At 47.5% G+C, this 19,507-nt stretch overlaps 1 protein-coding gene across 1 annotated transcript in view; it reads left to right on the top strand.

Moving 5' to 3' along the window:
- The window catches only part of CACNA1G (calcium voltage-gated channel subunit alpha1 G), a 285,440-nt gene that overhangs the window by 147,432 nt on the left and 118,501 nt on the right, over nt 1-19,507 (top strand). Inside the window, exons 5-9 of the mRNA XM_073310526.2 lie at nt 2,496-2,655; nt 9,420-9,711; nt 10,649-10,741; nt 13,419-14,220; nt 17,263-17,627. Of these exons, the coding sequence (XP_073166627.2) occupies nt 2,496-2,655; nt 9,420-9,711; nt 10,649-10,741; nt 13,419-14,220; nt 17,263-17,627 (1,712 nt within the window). The remainder of the gene's footprint in view (nt 1-2,495; nt 2,656-9,419; nt 9,712-10,648; nt 10,742-13,418; nt 14,221-17,262; nt 17,628-19,507) is intronic.

The following is a 19,507-nucleotide window of genomic DNA, read 5'->3' as shown; positions in this document are numbered from 1 at the left end:
TGGGCTGGCTCCTACAGCTACAGTTGGCTCCTACAGTCCTTTTGTAGTCCCTAACGCCACGCTGGTTTTAATGAATAGTCCATCCATCTAACCATCTTTGGAAACAGGAGCGAATTGATAGTCAAAGACCAGCCACACTGTTCCATTTGTTTATCTGGTACGCTGCCGCCTCCCTGCTAGGGAGCTCCTCTCCGAATCACTTTGCAAGGAGATGAAAAGTTCGTTTGGGGGAAGGAGTGGTGTGTAATGTGAAAGGCACTGAGGGGTGTGACTGATCTGGTCTGTGTGTTTGGAGGGGGGCGGGTATAGATCGTGAGTGGGGAGCACTTGCCATGCTTGTATTGTTACAATAGTTCAAGGATACACTGTGGACCACATCTTCAGCTCTGCTGCAGCAGCTTTGCATCTTGCCTTCCTCCACTTCTTAGGACTTGTTTACACAGGGGAATGTATAGGCAGAACTGTACAAGTATGATTATATTGCTGTAGTTATGGTATAGCTTCCCCTGTAGGCACTCTTATTCTGGAATAAGAGAGCCTTTTTTCCATTTAGGTTATACCGCTTTCAAAGTGATATACCAGTATAGCTGTGTGCCAGTAACTTTCCCCATAGAGACAAGCGAGTCACTACGTAGGATCCCCTAGGGCCATGTTATTTGTGTAAATCAGCAATTCTCAACGTTTTGCACAGTGGGACCGTCCTCCTATTTAGCAACATGGGAAGGGCAAGGTGGATGCGAGCTGCTGATTGAGAATTCATGATTTGTCTTTCTGGGAGTTAAATGATGCTATGGCCCTCACCAAGTTCCTTATTGTCTTTAAAAAATTATGCAAAACCTTCCTTTCCCCAGAAGTGATGCTCCACAATAGAAACAGCCCCTTCTATGGCCAAACACCAGCAAAAAACGAACCTACCCCAAGTAGAGTTTTGGCCCTAAGAAGTCAGAAGTGTCATTGCTGGAGACTCCATGTGGCCCACAGGGATTTTGGTATTGCTATTGATTTTAAGTGGAAGGCGTTCAGATGATACAGGGATAGGCAGCAAGATAATACCAGCAGGTAGGTAGATAATAAACTCGGTCCCACTCATAAATTCTAAGAATCATATGTACTAAATGCGATGCAACATCACTGGAAAAGATACACTGGATTCCAGACACATAGAAAGTATCTAATTCACCCTGGTTATCAGCCAAATTAAATCTAAGTCAGAAAGGCAGCCCAGCTGGTTGAACTAGGCTGTCTCTTCAACGGGCGCTACTTGGCCCCCACTCTGTCCAGCGATCTTGGAAATTCCTAGGCTGTAATTATTTTTCTGATCCTGTCCATTAAACATAATCTGGTTTTGCTGTTTGCTGCTGCTTTTATCATTACGGTAGCTTCAGAACCCTGTTTGTAATTTTTCCCCCCTGCAGAATTGATGGATGGTGGAATTTATCTGCCGCTGTCTAACTGTGGATGTAATTCACTTAATGTATTTGCAAATCCTGGGTGATTTATCCCATCTCCTATGTAGTGGAGCTAGAGCAGGATAGAAACATAAGGTGGGAATGGAAGAAAGAGAGTTCTGATAGGTGATAAATGCAAGAACTAGAGAAGGTTGTTTGTTATTTAGGAGTTGAGCAGGGAGGCTTATCCAGTCAGAGGAGGGACAGAGTGGACTGGATGGAGACGACAGCATCGTGTAACAATGAAAAAGGCTTGTTCAGGTACCAAAAGTAAAAGAGGCCACAGTGAAGGTTTCCTTAAATAAAGATCAATACAAGCAAGAGAATGAATGCAAGAGATACAGAGAGAGAGAAGAGAGAGGGAAAGAGAGATGAGCAGAATATTACAGAGATGTCGGACGAAATCAATTTTTTTGTGTAAATGTCAAGTTGGAGTCGCCATCAATTTGTCTTTGGTACAGAACTGAATGTTCCTGAACTTGTAGGAATGAACTGCCATCGGAAGTCCTGTATTTTAAGGAGGAGAAGGGATTTAGAGGAGATAAGAAGAATTAGGAAGGGAAGGAGATTTTAATTTATGCTGAACGCTCTAGAATTACTCTAGCGGTAATGTGAGTAGGAGGAGCTTACAGGTGAATGGCAGAGTTCAGTCTAGGTTAAGAAAGAAGAAAGTTAAGCTGACAAGTTAGAAAAGGAGAATTTGGAGAGGAAGGGGAGGAGTTCAAAGGGGAAGAAATGGGTGTGGAAGGATTGTGGGTTAGATACCACGGTGACTGTGAAGAGGTGGGGCTGATGGCAGCATGTAGGGTTAAAGGGAGAAAGTCCCAAGGTCCCTTGCAGGAATTTAGAGATGAGTGGGAGAGCTGTAGGTGCCTGGAAGACACCCGAGGGTGAAAAGGACATTGGGTGGGAAGACAGTGGGGAGGTTGCAGAAGGGAATTGAGCAGTGAGTGGGCGGAAGGCCACTTTAGAAGGGACAGGGTGGGGAGAGCTTAGCCTGAATGTGAGGAATGAGGAAATTTAAAGGCCACTCCCCCTTTGCCTCAGGTATGCGCATCCTTGTCACGCTGCTCTTGGACACACTGCCCATGCTGGGGAACGTCCTCCTCCTCTGTTTCTTTGTCTTCTTTATCTTTGGCATCGTGGGAGTCCAGCTGTGGGCAGGGTTGCTCAGAAACCGCTGCTTCCTACCTGAGAACTTCAGTCTGTAAGTATGAATAAAGGTTCCCCACCTGGCCTGGGAATTGAGGCCGATTGAAACCTGTCTAAGGGTCAATTCCCCCTTCCATTGAAGCCAATAGGAATGTGCCATTGACTGCTGTGGGACCTGGACTTGGCTGTAAGGAACCACCACTGTTCTAATATTGAATTTCTTCATGGGTTTCATGAAAGGAATGCTCCAGAGGCAGGTGCTCTCTCAGCTCAGTAAGGAATGAGCTTAACAATACATCAGTCTAATAAACCTCTGGCATTAAAATAGGTATCTGCAGTACGTCTCTGTTAATGTGACCTATGTGTCTAGTGGGAATTTCACCCTCTGATCCTGATGTAATGCAAGGAATGGTAATGTCCCAGATTACAGAAATACAATGTAAATGTGAGACTCTTCGGCCTGGAGATCAGTGATTGAGGAATTCCACCTGGCTGAGGAAACAGGCAGCCAGTCTCAGCTGGTATCAGGAGGCTAGTGCCTGAGGGACAGATGAGATGGATAGACTGGGAAGGGACCTTAACTAGGAAATTAGTGACTGGGGAACCTCAGCTAACTGTAGGCTTATTAGTATGTCAAAAGGTAAGTGGCTGAGGGTCATAGACTGAGGTCTGGTCTGTCCTTATAAATTAGGTTGACATAGTTACTGCTATGTATTCACACCCCCGAGAGTCATAGCTATGCTGACCTAACCCCTGGTGTAGACGTGGCTAGGTCAAGGGAATCCGCTCGGGGCGGTGGATTACCTACAGAGATAGGGGAAAAAACCACCCGTTGTAAGAAGCATCTAGACTATGGTGCTACTGCAGCATCAGCTGTGCCACTGTAGTGCTCATAACGTAGACCAGGGGTTACTAACCTTTTTCTTTCTGAGCCCTCCCCCCCCCAGGCTATTTAAAACCTCCACAGCCCACCTGTGCCCCAACAACTGTTCTTATGCGTATACAAGGCAGGGCCAGTGTTGGGGAGTAGTAATCAGGGCAATTGCCCATGACTCCCCACCACAGGGGGCCCCACAAAACGGAGTTGCTCAGGGTTCAACTTCAGCCCCATGCCGTGGGGCTTTGTCTTTCTGCCCTGGGCCCCACCAAGTCTAATGCCGGTCCAGCTTGGCAGACCCCCCCTGGAACCAGCTTGCAGCCCCCCAGTGGGTCCCAGACCCCTGGTTGACCACCACTGGCATAGACCAGTCCTGCTTGCCTGCCTGTAAGGATGTTAGTGGGTATAAGCACATGCACCTGGGATATTCGTAGCTGAGAGATACTGGCCTGATGTTTCTGCCTATTGGTACTTAGCGACTGAGATCTCCCCGCTGGTAATGCCCCTTTGTGGGAAGATCTGTGATGATGGGATCTCAGGTGGGAGGTTCATGCCATCTCTCCGTCTGCCCATTTTCCCATTCTATGGTGTGTTGTGTTGCTCTTCTAATCCAAAAGCTTTTCACACTCACTCTCCAGTCACGTGTTTGCTCTGGGCTTAACAGGTTTTGCAATTTTTGTAAACAGGATGAAAAACTCAAGAAATACATAAATCAGCACAAACTAGCATAAAGCAACCAGGAGGTTACTCAGGCTGGGTACTACCTTCCTCTGCAAGTGGTGCAGTTACTCGGTGTGAGCGAGGGTGACAGGATCAGGCCCTGCAAGTTCTACGGTAACATGCAAACCAAGTTGATTTCACCCAAATCAGTGCATTATTGCCCCTTTGAGCGGAAGCCAGTTTTAGGCCTTGCAGGACAATTCTGCATTTGGAGCAGAAATCGGTGACTTGAAGTCCGGCAGTTTCTTTGCGTAATGTGTGTGTTTACCAAATGTACACGAGTCCTGTTTCCTTGAACAGAGGTGGTCACAGACTGCACACAGGCAGCTTGCTCTCTTCAGGTATGACACCCACCTCTGTCCTGTCCCAGAAGCAGCTACCTTTCGCTTCTGTCTCTCTGACCTAGTCTACACTTAACAGCTACAGAAATTCCACACCCTCGAGCACCGTAGCTACGCCGACCGAGCCCCCAGTGTAGACGTAGCTAGGGCAATGGAAGAATGCTTTTGTCAACCTACCTGCCATCACTTGCAGAGCTGGAGTTCCTACAGTGATGGGAAATCTCTTCTGTCACTATGGGAATTGTCTGTACTATGACAGTACAGTGGCATAGCTACAGCACGGTAGCTGTGCCTATGTAGCAGCCAGAGCGTAGACATGCCCCCCCCCCCCCAAATCTCAGTTGCTTAACAAATGGTTTTCTCTTCCCGCCCCAGGACATTTGTACCTGGGAAACCTCTGTCTCAAAGCTTCTCTGGGACCACATAGCTTTCAAAGGTGAGCCAGGGGGCATCAGCTCTCCTTTTGTGCAGCTGCTTTGCCTACAAAAAATACCTCAGCGCTTTCACTGCCAGACAAAGGAGAGCGATTCAGCCAATCAGCCCACGCTATCTCTTTAACAAGGTTCTGGGTGCTAATGAATCAAATGACCCCTAATGGACAAGACGTTAGTCCCTTTTGCATAACAGTATATACAATAGCAGTATACAAATAATCCAAAGGACGGAGGGTCACAGAAGACAGGACCATGCTCCCTTAAAAATCATAGAATCATAGAATCATAGAATCATAGAATATCAGGGTTGGAAGGGACCCCAGAAGGTCATCTAGTCCAACCCCCTGCTCAAAGCAGGACCAATTCCCAGTTAAATCATCCCAGCCAGGGCTTTGTCAAGCCTGACCTTAAAAACCTCTAAGGAAGGAGATTCTACCACCTCCCTAGGTAACGCATTCCAGTGTTTCACCACCCTCTTAGTGAAAAAGTTTTTCCTAATATCCAATCTAAACCTCCCCCACTGCAACTTGAGACCATTACTCCTCGTTCTGTCATCTGCTACCATTGAGAACAGTCTAGAGCCATCCTCTTTGGAACCCTCTTTCAGGTAGTTGAAAGCAGCTATCAAATCCCCCCTCATTCTTCTCTTCTGCAGGCTAAACAATCCCAGCTCCCTCAGCCTCTCCTCATAACTCATGTGTTCCAGTCCCCTAATCATTTTTGTTGCCCTTCGCTGGACTCTCTCCAATTTATCCACATCCTTCTTGAAGTGTGGGGCCCAAAACTGGACACAGTACTCCAGATGAGGCCTCACCAATGTCGAATAGAGGGGAACGATCACGTCCCTCGATCTGCTCGCTATGCCCCTACTTATACATCCCAAAATGCCATTGGCCTTCTTGGCAACAAGGGCACACTGCTGACTCATATCCAGCTTCTTGTCCACTGTCACCCCTAGGTCCTTTTCCGCAGAACTGCTGCCTAGCCATTCGGTCCCTAGTCTGTAGCTGTGCATTGGGTTCTTCCGTCCTAAGTGCAGGACCCTGCACTTATCCTTATTGAACCTCATCAGATTTCTTTTGGCCCAATCCTCCAATTTGTCTAGGTCTTTCTGTATTCTATCCCTCCCCTCCAGCGTATCTACCACTCCTCCCAGTTTAGTATCATCCGCAAATTTGCTGAGAGTGCAATCCACACCATCCTCCAGATCATTTATGAAGATATTGAACAAAACCGGCCCCAGGACCGACCCTTGGGGCACTCCACTTGATACCGGCTGCCAACTAGATATGGAGCCATTGATCACTACCCGTTGAGCCCGACACTCTAGCCAGCTTTCTACCCACCTTGTAGTGCATTCATCCAGCCCATACTTCCTTAACTTGCTGACAAGAATACTGTGGGAGACCGTGTCAAAAGCTTTGCTAAAGTCAAGAAACAATACATCCACTGCTTTCCCTTCATCCACAGAACCAGTAATCTCATCATAAAAGGCAATTAGATTAGTCAGGCATGACCTTCCCTTGGTGAATCCATGCTGGCTGTTCCTGATCACTTTCCTCTCATGCAAGTGCTTCAGGATTGATTCTTTGAGGACCTGCTCCATGATTTTTCCAGGGACTGAAGTGAGGCTGACTGGCCTGTAGTTCCCAGGATCCTCCTTCTTCCCTTTTTTAAAGATTGGCACTACATTAGCCTTTTTCCAGTCATCCGGGACTTCCCCGGTTCGCCACGAGTTTTCAAAGATAATGGCCAATGGCTCTGCAATCACAGCCGCCAATTCCTTCAGCACTCTCGGATGCAACTCGTCCGGCCCCATGGACTTGTGCACGTCCAGCTTTTCTAAATAGTCCCTAACCACCTCTATCTCCACAAAATCAACAGCCCTAAATATTCCCTACTCCCAAACTCCACCCCCCAGATATGCCCTGCAGGAACAAAGGAGGTTGTGACAACAGTGCCGTTTCAGGTACATGGAGCACTGCCTTTAATTGTTGTAGAGTGCTTAGATACCACCCTGCTGGATAGGAAAACCTGGGAGAGAGAGATTGCTCAGACTTCCCAGCTTCAGCATGCAATTACTGCGTGACCTTTTCTGCATGTGCCAAGACACTGAGACCTAAGCCCCATTCAGCAGCTATGACTATTTATTTTATTGCAGTAGCCGTAGCATCTAATGATCCCAACCAGATAACTGCACTGAGCATAGCCTGCATTATGCTGTAGGCTGTGCAAACACACAGGAAGATGCAGTCCCTCCCCAAAGAGCTATTCATGTTCATCAATTTTTAAGGCCAGAAGGGACTGTTCTGATCAAACTTTGTTTGCTGGCTTCCAATTTCTAACTTATTCTTGGCCAGACCACTTGCCTGGAGTATTAACGCTTTCAGTACCTTACTGATATTCTGAATATCCCCTAATACAGTGGTTATCTACCTTTTCCAGACTGGGACGCCTCCAACTCCACTCTCCCCTAGTCTTGATCTAGCCTGGGGCAAGGTGATCATGATGCCCTGATACCGATTCACTAAACCCCAGGAGTGTCAACTCCCAGGCTGAGAACCAGAGCCTTAGTATTCTTTATTGGGAGGGATATCTCAGTGGTTTGAGCATTGGCCTGCTAAAGCCAGGGTTGTGAGTTCAATCCTTGAGGTGGCCATTTGGGTCAAAAATTGGGGATTGGTCCTGCTTTGAGCAGGGGGTTGGATTAGATGACCTCCTGAGGTCCCTTCCAACCCTGATATTCTATGATTCTTCTTAAAGAACTGCTGTCCAAAACATCAAAAGAGACACAACAGAACTACAGTAAATATAACTATGCTCTCACTACTAGAGGGGTGAGGTCCAGATGCAAAACACAGGACCTGAAATGTTGTAGGTTGCCCATGAATCATTTTGCCTGTAAAATTCCAGGAGTTGATCAAGTTGTTACATCCATGCCGAGAGGTAATGGGAGAATCTCAGTCCTCTCCTTTTCAGCTCTGAACAGTGTGTCATGCCTCTTGTAGGTTTCATTCTCTGGGAGGGGAGCTGGAGTTTCATTAACATGGAAAGGCCCTTTAGGTAAATGGGTAATAGAGCAAATGAACTGTTTTGCAGTTGGGTAAAGCCAATGCAGCTACTGGTCTGGGTGCTGTTTAATTGAACCAGAATTCCAGGACTTTAGCTAAGCTTTGGATGGTATTAAAGGCAATTCTGCAGGAATTAACTGGGCCGAACTAGGCTTAAAAATAGCTTTGCAAGCTTTAGTGGGAGTCCAGGTGGCATTAAGGAAATAGCCATTTATTGAGCAAAAATAAGCTAGTTTCCAGCTGACCACGGGGCTGTTTTGTCTCCCCGGAGCATGTGATTTGGACTTGCTTGTTGTTCCAGGATCACCTTTGGAGGGAATTTTCAGCTTGTCTGACATTGAACTGTCACCTTGAGCCCTGAGCAAGAGAGCTAACAGTGGTGCAGGGAACCTTGGGTGGTGCTTGCCTTGTGAAGGAGTCTATCCAAGCAATGCATTCTCCTGCTGCACAGATGTTCTCAGCAACTCTGGGAGGGCAGAAGATAAATTGGCCTTAACAGACTATTCCCATCTGACTTCAGTGACAACAACTTCATAAAGGATGTAAAATTTGTGGGCCACATGCTGCTCTCTGTTCCACCAATGTAAACCAGGACTACATCTGGGTGGAGTTACTCTTCTGCAATAACATTAGCAGTGTTACTCCAGAGTTACACCATGGCACCTAACAGTGGAATTTGGCGCAATATGTCCAAACTATTTCTCTCACTTCCTCCTCCCCCCTCTTTATTTCTTTTTCTGCTGTTTCTCTTTTTCTCCTTGCCATTCAATAGGTGAAGAGACGCTGTGCATGCTAGTGATTGTAACAGCAGAGTAAGAGTCATGACCCCTGAGAGCTTTTCCTGGCTCCGCCACTGACTCTCTGAGTGACCTTAGGCAAGTCCCTTTGCCTCTCTTTGCCCCAAGCCAGGTCGACACTACAGACACTACAGAGGCACAGTTACATCAGTGCAGCCGTGCTACAGTAGCACCATACTGTAGACACTTCTTACGCTGATGGAAGGGGTTTAGCTAATCCTCCCCTCCAGGCTGCGGTAGCTAGGTTGAGAGAAGACTTCTTCCATTGACCTAGCCACATCTACTCTGGGAGTTAGGCCGGCTTGACTACGGTGCTCAGGGATATGAATGTTTCATGCCCCTTAGCAGTGTAGCTAGGTCAATCTAGTTTTTAAGTGATAGACCAGGCCTTAGTTTCCCAACATGGGCTTAATAATATGAAGTCACATCAGAGGGCTTCTGCAGGGTGAATTCAATCATTCGGTAAAATGCTTTGAGATCCTGGATAAAAGCTGTTAGACACCTGAGTGTTACTGTTGTTCTCTTGACAGATTGCCTTTAGTCACTGTGCAAAACCCACCCTTGTCTGGTCTCTTTCAGGCCCTACACAGTAGAAATGGAAAGATACTATCAGACAGAGAATGAGGATGAAAATCCCTTCATCTGCTCCCAGCCTCGGGAGAATGGAATGCGCTACTGCCGCAGTATCCCGACACGGAGGGAAGAAGGCCTGGAGTGCACCCTGGACTTTTACGCCTATAACGACACCACTAACACCTCCTGCGTCAATTGGAACCAGTATTACACCAACTGTTCGGCTGGGGAGCACAACCCCTTCAAAGGAGCCATCAACTTTGACAACATCGGATATGCATGGATCGCAATATTTCAGGTGAGCACGGTGGGTGGGCTCCCATTCTCACCCCCGCTGAGAGTGAGTACTCACAGGTCAGGTCAAATCTACCTTGATCAGTGCTAGGTTCACAAGTATCTGCAGGACCAGACCTGCTCTCCTATAGCTATTCCACTCCTTGAGCAGTAATGCAAGAGCCCCGTAGGCTGCCAGGAGGGCAATTTGATGTCCAGTCTGAAGAAGCCTTCCTCACTTGGAGGGAAATCCACTCCTGTGTAGAAGGTCTATGCACCATTTAAATTCAATTGAAGGGATTAACTGGGATTTAAGAGGTATACAGGCTTTTCTGCAGGTTCTCTGCACAGCGGTAAATTTCACCCAAGAGTTTCCTTCCAACTCAGTTTGTGCATCACTTTTCTTTGCATCGTCAGCTCTTGGGACCCTGGAAGCATCATTGCCATAAGGCTTTTTAACATGAGATATGTTTCCAATTACCACTTTGAGTGGCATTAAATAAGCATGTTAACAAATGGTGTATGAACCTTTGTAAGCACAATGAATCCATCCCACTATTCTATACTATGCTCATCCCACACTGAAACATACCAGTGTATTTGAGACGAAGAGCAAGGTGCTACTGAGCAGGTATCTGGCCCAAGAGGTGGTAGGAAAAGGCCATTTCCAGCTGCGGTGAGAGCAGACTGTGTTAGATTGGTTTACGTCCTTCTCCTCAGCGTGACTCTATTTTAGAGCTACAAAACTTGGGTGACCAAACGCTGCTCCGTTGAGGTTAATTGGAATTTTTGCCACTGACTTTCAGGGAGCAGGATTTTTCCCTCTGAGCTGTAGTACATGGCCTTGGTGCAACCAGATTGTCACTGACCAGTGCGAAGGGCGTGAGTGCTGTTCCTCCTGTGCTTAGGCCTATGGGGGTGGTGACTGGTGAGCTGATTGTTCTTTCTCCTGCCTCTCTCAGGTCATCACGCTGGAGGGCTGGGTGGACATCATGTACTTCGTCATGGATGCTCATTCCTTCTACAATTTCATCTACTTCATCCTTCTGATCATCGTGAGTGATCTCTCAGCCCGCCCAGTGGGTAGCACACCTTTTGCTCAGGCGTACAGGGAAGGACGTAGTGGTGTGAATGGGAAGAGTGGGCAGGAAGGGTGTTGGAGATAGCACTTAATCCAGGCTGGGAGAGGTGGAAACCAACTCATTGGAGGACCTGCAGATGAGTTTTACATACATTGGAACAACCCCATTTCTCCTTGTTAAAGGGGTGAAATATGTTGCGTGGGGGTGAATTTCTGCTGTAGTTGTACATCTAGCTGTATTTTGCTGGAGACGAGAACTGAAGTAAGTATAAGTTCTCCTGTTCTACAATGGGTCTGCCTCCTCCTGTTCGGCAATACGTCACCCTCCTCATCCTTCTTCCTGCTTTGCAGTAGACTCCTCCTCTTTGCCTTTTTATTAAAAAAAAAAAAAAAAAAAAGTAAATGAAACAGTAAGTGAGTTTCCTGCCGCTGAAAGGTGTCGGCCTGCTCGAACTCTTGGGGTACTTGGTGCCTGTCAAAGGCTCCACCCACAAGAAAACACCATCGCTCCTACTTTGATGGAAAGTGTCAGACTGATGGTCCTGGAGGCTGGAGCCCTCAGTGCAGCACACATGCTCAGTTGTGCCTCAATCCCAACCTGCTGAGGCCCACATCTCTGGAGACTGCTGAGACTGCCCCCTGGGATAGCTTCTGTGTTGTGGACTCCTGTCCTGTTAGGCATGGACCAAGGCCACCAGAATCACTGCACGTTGGCCACCAAACACCATTGTGCTCATTCATAGTCGTTACCAACTCAGTCCTGGATTTGAACCGGTGACATAGAGGTTAAAGGCTGTTTAGTCTATCACTAGTTCTCAGAGTCCTCGAAGGGTTTCTGTTCCTACTCAGTGATCGTTCCTTCTGCTCTGCAACAGATCCGTATGCTCTGTGCATTCCAAAGACAATGCAGAGCAAGGCATTGATAGCCTGTGCTGTTGTGTATTATGAGGGACTGGGGAGAATGCAAGACTGAGAAGTGATTGGTTGCTCTTTTTAATCAAGGTGGAATAGTGCCCATGATCTACACAACACAGAATCTAATGAAACCCAAGTTTGGAATCAAATATCAAATCCTTGGCTACAGACAGCTGATGCTCTTGAGTAACAATATCCCCATAAATCCTGTTAACAAAGATTTCACAAGCCACCCACACGCTGCCAGAAGAAAAAGCCTCCTATCAAAAGGGCTCAGTGCTTTCATTCTAATGCAGTTAATTGTGATAATTACAAGCAGTGTCTGCTGAGACATAAAACAAAACACAAAAAACAAAACAAAACCCCAAAGAGGACCTCGGATATTAAAAAAAAAAAAAAGCAAAGTCTCTTAGTCAAAATAAACTTTCCCTCCTCTTTGATATATGATGTCACCCGTGGAGACCTGGCGTGGGAGGCCCCACAGTGGAGATTCTGAGAGGCTGTCTCCTGCGTGCCCCTCAAGGCAGACAGGACAGGGGGCCGCCCACCCTGTGAGTGAGTCAGGGTGTGATGTCTACTCTTTGCTGAAATATTAGCCCTTGCCTATGGTGTATCAGTGTCAGATGTGTCCAGCCTCCACTGCTCCTACACGTTCACACACACACCCACATCCATGGCCCTCTCACCCCCACTTTTTGTGTCCTTCTGCTGGCTGCCACCACCACCTCCTCACCGAGCACAAGGTGCTTCTATCTTCACCTTTAAGCTCCTCCTCTGCATGGCCCTGCTTTACTTGTGAAAGTCATTTCTTCTTGTGTGTCCACCCGACCATTTGCTCCGTCAATGACGCCAACCTCCATCGCCTGCTTTTCCCACAAGCACCGTCACACTGTCTCCTGTCCTCTCCCTTATGTTGCGGGAAAACCTCCCGCAACAGATTTCACAAAGCTGCCACTTCATCTTCTTTCAGATCCCTGCTTAAAACCCATCTCTGCTGTGATGCCTGCAAACCACCATGATCTGTCTTTGGCTAAACTAGTGACCATGTGCGATTCCTGAGATCACCCTTACAACTAACACACACACACATTTATTCACCTGTCCGCAATATCCTACCTTATCCTTTGAGCAACCTGGGGCAGAGACAAGCTGTGTTATTTGTTTGTTCAGTGTCTAGAAGAGCAGTGCGAACAACTGATTGCTTGGTTCAGTGGCCAAACCAAAAAAAAAAAAAAGGGCGGGGGAGGGACATTGTTCTAGTTGACCCAGAACAAAACTTTTCAATTTTTGGAGAGAAATGTAAATGTCGAAAAAAATGTTTTGCATCAAGGAAACCCATTTGGTTCAACTCAAAATGAAATCTTTTGTTCAAAGGGTTTTAACTTTTTTTTTCCAAAATAAAATTGAAGCATATTTGAAATGCAAAGTCATTTTGAATAGAAAAATCTAAATGTTTTGTTTCAACTATTTTTTCCAGCCAAAACCATTTAGCAAATTCGGCACAACTTTGCAAAATATTTTGGTAGACCCAAATGTGCATTTATTTATTTTTTGGTGGGGGGAAAAAAACCCTTTTGTCTGAAAAGTGTTGGCCAGCTCTACTGACTAGAACAATAGGTTCTGATCCCTGTTTGGGGTCCTTTTGTTTTCATTGTGGTAGCAGCTATCAAAAGTCATTACACACATACCCTGCCACCCTCTCTCTTGGGCTGATGGCATCTTCTGTTCTCCTTTAGGTGGGCTCCTTCTTCATGATCAACCTGTGCTTAGTGGTCATCGCCACCCAGTTCTCTGAGACAAAGCAGCGAGAGAGCCAGCTGATGAAGGAGCAGCGGGTCCGCTACCTATCCAATGCCAGCACGCTGGCCAGTTTTTCGGAGCCGGGTAGCTGCTATGATGAACTTCTCAAATATCTGGTTTACATTGCCCGTAAGGCCAGCAAACAGGTGGTCAAAGGCTATAGAGAGGCAGGGTTCAAATTGGGTCTCCTCTCCAGCCCGAGGAATAAGAGTGGGGCCGAGAGGCAGCCGTGCAAACATCGGCAGAGGAAAAGGTCATCAGTGCACCATCTGATTCACCATCACCACCACCACCACCACCACTACCACCTGGGAAATGGGAACTTGCGGGCACCACGCGCCAGCCCTGAAATCAGCGATGTGGAAACCAGCTCACTCCACAATGGCACCAACAGGCTCATGCTCCCTCCCGCAACATCTAATCCCCATTCTGCCCCCAATGCTGCTGCAGAGTCCGTGCACAGCATCTATCATGCAGATTGCCACTTTGAGCCTGTCCGTTGCAGGTCACCCCTCCTTCAGCCTGGCTTGAGTTTACCAAGCCCAGAGGTGCTCCCCAAGAATGTGGTTGGCAACAAGGTCTATCCCACCGTACACCCAAGCACCTCCCATGAGATGCTGAAAGAGAAAAATGTAGCAGATTCTACAGTGAACCCTGGGGCCAGCACGCTAACCAACCTTAATATCCCTCCTGGGCCATACAGCACCATGCACAAGCTCCTGGAGACCCAGAGTACTGGTGAGTGCTGGAGCTGGGGGTCAGCCTTTGGTTGCATTCCAGAAATAAGACCTAAGTCCCAATTTTTTTTTTCTTTCCACTGAATCTTTCCAGGATTCTTTTCAGTCCGCAGTACAGGTACAGGAGCTGGCTTTCCAGGTAAGGCCAAGTCAGAATCTTCCTGCCTGCAAAATGCATCCTGAGTTCAGATCCTGAGTGGAAGTCTCTGCTTCCCAGCTTTGCACCGGCAAACACCTAGGGCAATGGACTATCAGGAAATCTGTGTTTTTTGTAAGAGTTTGTCTTGCCTAGCTCTTCTCCCCAGTCCCACTGACCACCTCAAATCATGGCATTTCCTAATCAGACTAGAGCTGGGCCCAAGCCACAAAGTGCAGATCTGGATCTCAACTTGCCCAAAGCGCAGGGGTGTTCTGGCCCATCTGTAGGCAGAACACTGCCCTCAGTGCTGGCTGTACTGCCCACTCTTTGATGTTTGGTTTGGGTTTGGAGAGCTGCCTCTCTAGGTGCTTATATTGCTCCCCATTACTGTAGTATCTGAGTGCCTCACAGATTGGAAATAATTTATCCCCATAATGCACCCATGAGTACGGTTATCCCCATTGTACAGAGAGGGAACTGAGGCTCAGAAAGATTCTGGGCCTGATTTTCAGAGGTTCTGATCACCTACAACTCTAAGTCAAGGCAATGACAACTGCGGGGCTCAGCAAGTTTGAAAATCAGGTCCCAAGGGACTTGTTCAGAATCTCGCCAGAAGTCTGTGGTAGAGCCAGGAACTGAACCGAGGTCTCCTGAATCCCAGTCTAAGACCTTCTCTGTACGACATTACTTCCCCCTTTACACTCTGCGGTTTGGGAACATAGCCAAACCTTGTTCAAACTCTCTCAGCCTCTGGGGTCTGGAAGTCCTTCTAGTAGAAGCTTTCTGGCAAGTCCGCTTTCTGGCAAGTCCACTTTCTGTCCCAGTAAAACAAAAAAACCCCAAACCAATGGCCTTTCGCTCTGTTTTAACCTTTCCAGTTCGCCCTCCTGACTGGAACCTTGTGTGTGAAGTGGACAAGGTTTTCCAGTCATTCCAGAACCCCACAAGTTATTTGAGTTGGGCTCTGAAAATGGGCAAAGGTTTTGAGGTGGGGGTGGGAGAACTTGGTTTTTATTTCACCTAACCTGGATGGTGATACTGTGGCTGCATCAGGCATGAGCATGCAGACGTCCTGTTCCTCTTGCAGGCAGCTATGATAGAAGCATATCCTGCCTGTACAGTCAAGTGAAGGAACCATCTGTCAGCTGGGAGCTGCCATTGTGAGGAACGATTTGAGAATCATATGTTTAGGGGGAAGCTAGTAATTCTGAAGTATCAGCAAACAGCAGGAGTATGAAAGTCACTCGCTGGCTCCTGCACTGTCTCTAATTACAACACCTAACACAGGTTCTGGAGGAGCTGATTGCTTTCTGTTAGCCCTAATAGCCAAAGGTATAATGAGGTGGTAAGGATCCCTTGGCTGGTGAAAATGTCTCACTGTGGGCAGCAGAAAACCACTTAGTATATAAAAGGAAGATCCTTGGAGTATAATGTTTCTGCATGACCCTTTTTAACCTGCTTGGGACGTGCAGTACAAGGGTTGGGGGAATCTAAGCAACTGGGGTTTATAAGAGAATAATTCCTGAAATTGGGAGATGCTTAGAACAGGCATCGGGCCTTGTTATTTATTTGTTAGCTGTAATGCCCGCTATGTGCTTTCTAAACACTTCTAAAGGACAGATTCTGATCTGTGGATCCTGCCCCCACAGACCAAGGATAAGAAAAGGAGAGTGGGTATAGCTGAGCAAATAACTGATTTTTTTGGTTCCCTGGCAATTCTGAAAAATCAGTATGAAATTTCATTGCGGGTCAAATCAAAAACAAAATATTTCAACAGTTTTGGTGAATCAAAATGTTTCTTTAAAAGTTTTCTTTTATTTTGTGTCAAATTAAATGTTTCATTCTCCCCACAATGAAATGTTTCGTTTCAATGCCATGCCCAGTTTGGGCTTTTTTTTCAATAAATGTGAAGAAAATTTCAAAATGAAAAGACCAAACGTGTCAACATTTTCGGAATTTTTGTTGTTTTTTTAAACAAACAGGCGAAACTGACACGAATTCATGAAATGTTCTGGTGTCACTGATTTTCACATTTTTTGGCTGACAGATGTGGTCCAGCTCCAATTGTGGGTGGAACTGGGAATAAATAATATTGTTAGTGAGAAAGCAGAGTGGCGCTGGGATCTTGGAGAGGGGAGTGAGGAAGCTGAACAGCCCCTGAGGTCTAAAAGAGAAGCTCTGAACTTTTATGGATGTGTAAGGTGATAGCTTGTCCCCAGCCCACAAAGGACCACTTGCCACACCCAGAGTCTCTTTTCCAGGCAGTTTTATTTCTCAAATATAGGCAAAAACCTCACAAACACAGCTTCTCCATCCAGCCTGGGCTATAGCTCCCAGGGGAGTTTTCCCTTTGCCTCTCTCAATTCCTCCTGCTTTAGGGCCTATGGCAGGATTCTCCTGTGCTCTGTTCACTGAGCACGGCCTCCCAGGGCACTCTCTCTGGAAACCCTTTCCCCCCCGCAGGTTCCCACTACAGCAACCACTCCCAGGGAACTTCCTACTGCTCCTGCTCCCACTACCCAGGTCTCCTGTCTGACCCGTTTCCCTAGTCTCAGGGAGCATGCAGTGAAAGCTCTCTCTGCCCCTTTTGGGACTGACTCTCAGGCCTGACTCACCTTCTCTGATAGCCCAGCTGGTGATCAGCTGACTAGCCACAGCTGCCCTGGCCTTTTCCCTCTTAAAGGGCCAGTGCTGAGACAGGGAGCAAGAATATAATTTCTCTCTGGCCTTCATGCAGACTTAGGGACCAACCAGACTCCTGTCAGCCTGTACAAGGAGGATCTAGACAGAGAGCGTCACATGGTAATAAAATGAATGTGGAGTTCCTGTCATTTGAACCCTTAGCTTCCCTGACCCAGCATGCAGGGAACAGACTCCTCTTACCTCAGCTTATTTGTGTTTTAGGTGCCTGTCAAAGTTCTTGCAAAATTTCCAGCCAGTGTGTGAAACTGGACAGTGGTTCCTGCAACCCAGACAGCTGCCCCTACTGCATCAAGATTCTGGCTCGTGACCTGGAGCTCACGGACAATGAGACGGCGGACTCGGACAGCGAGGGGGTGTATGAATTCACTCAAGACGTCCACTACAGCGACCAGAGGGACCCTCAGCGAGGGAAAACCAAGGGAAGGAAAACCAGCCAAATCCTAGCTTTCTGGAAAGTGGTGTGCGAGACATTCCAGAAGATCGTGGACAGCAAGTACTTTGGCCGGGGGATCATGATTGCCATTCTGATCAACACCCTCAGCATGGGGATCGAGTACCACGAGCAGGTGAGCAGAGCCCATTCTGTGTTGTACAGAGGCTAGCTAGACGCTCCCTGGAGGGAGAGGGCTCAGCATGGAGACTTCATTAGCACAGTCTTCTCCTGCTCTCGTAGCCTTGTGGGGGAGATTTTTTTTTTTTTTTTTTTTTTTTACCATGAGCCGCGTGATTAACCTTGACCCCTGCTTAGTTGCTTGCCAGGCCTGGCTATGTTTTTACCAATTGCTCTTCCTTTTTGCGGTAGCGAGTGTTGGAGCTCTGGTTTGGTGAGGGGTATAGGGAGCCTTTTGCCTCTGTGTTGCTGGTTTTGAATTCAGCCCAGGCTGGTGGACATAAAAGTTGACCCCATGTGATGGCTGTTTGCGAGCCTACGTGAAATGAAGCTGATGGGAATTAGGCCATGTCCCAGTGAGCAGGTGTCCTCATAAAAAACCCCAAACCACTCCCCAAACCGGCACACAATAATGCTCTTTTTGGCTGTCTCAGTAAGAGGCTGTGTATTTCATGGGCCACGGAAGCTGAGCTACCTCCTATCCTTAGTGGTGGCGCCTCCCAGGCAGACCCGTTGGCAGGACAGTATGGAAAATCTCAGTCTTCAGCTGCTTCTGCTGTAACTGGACTGTGCCTGCAGAGAGAACTCCGGGGCCTGTTGATCTGGCACCATTCATGGGTTCTTCTCACGTTAGGTCTGGTACACGCAAGTACACACATTGTCTCAATCTAATGCTTACTCCTAAACCTCGGCACTGATCAGGCCTGGTAGTGTTCCATTCTCATGGTGAATCTCCACTTTGCGGGTAACTTCCACACAAGCATTGTAGCCCTGCGAGTCAGTGGCAGCTCCTCCTACAGAAAACCTCCCTAGGACATTTGGAACTGACGGAAAGGGCGGGAGGTTTGTGGCCTGACTCTCAATTACTGTCAATGTAAAGGGGCTTTACTGAAAGTGAGCAACAGGCCCTTGGATTTTGGGGTTTTAGTTCTCTTGCAGCATGCTTCAGCTTCCCTATTTTAGATCATGACTTCGGCTCTTCCTCAGACCAATAGTGATGATGGATCTGTACCACAGGATCTCACAGCAGTTTGGTGGCCTCAACCAACCTTCCTGGAGGATACATCACAAAAAACCCAGGGATGAGCCCAAGCCATAAAGTTCCAGTGCAGATGTCCCCAAAAATCTGGAGTGCTTGGATCTAGGGCTTTGGATCAGGCTCATCCCAACTAGTACCCCTTGCTGGCAATCTCAACCAAGAGGCCAAAGGCTGAGCTAACCTGAGGTGCTCCCATGGGCCGGGCCGTGCGCTGATGCTTGCATTGCTTGCACTGTTCCTGTCCAGGGAACGAGCAGAGAGCCTCAGTTTTAGGCCAGCGCAGCAATCCCAGCAATGTTGCCCATGGCCAACAGACTTTGGGGTTCACGCAGCAAGGGTCAGCACCACTGCAGGCATGAAAGAAGGTTTTATTCCCACTCCCCTAGAGAGGTCGGCTCACAATGAATGCTCCTGTTTCTCCAATGGATGCTGTGGCAACTGTCCTGTGAATCCAAAGTAGACTAATTTTGGAGTCTCTAACCTATTGTCTCATACACCCTAGTCCCTGAAGGCAAGAGGCTTCCTGTCCATGATACACATGTCTAGTCCCCATAGCTAGTCTTTAAGAGGAGAAGATGCTGCCATGTTCTTCTCCTCTGGTACACTGAGGTCCCAGCTCTCAAAGGGATCTCCACTCAGTCTCTGTTTTTTCACCCCAAGTGATGTAGCTGCAAACAATTTAATGCATAGTTCGGTGGGTGCATTGTATGACACATAGACATCTAAGCACCTGATATCGCCTCTTCTGAAAATTGGGCCCTGACTATATTACCCAGGGGCATGTGCGCACAGACCTG

The sequence above is a fragment of the Lepidochelys kempii genome, chromosome 14, assembly GCF_965140285.1.
Source record: "Lepidochelys kempii isolate rLepKem1 chromosome 14, rLepKem1.hap1, whole genome shotgun sequence".
In the NCBI taxonomy this organism is placed as follows: domain Eukaryota; kingdom Metazoa; phylum Chordata; order Testudines; family Cheloniidae; genus Lepidochelys; species Lepidochelys kempii.
Note: the sequence above shows the minus strand (reverse complement) of the source record. Positions and strands in the feature narration are given on the sequence as shown.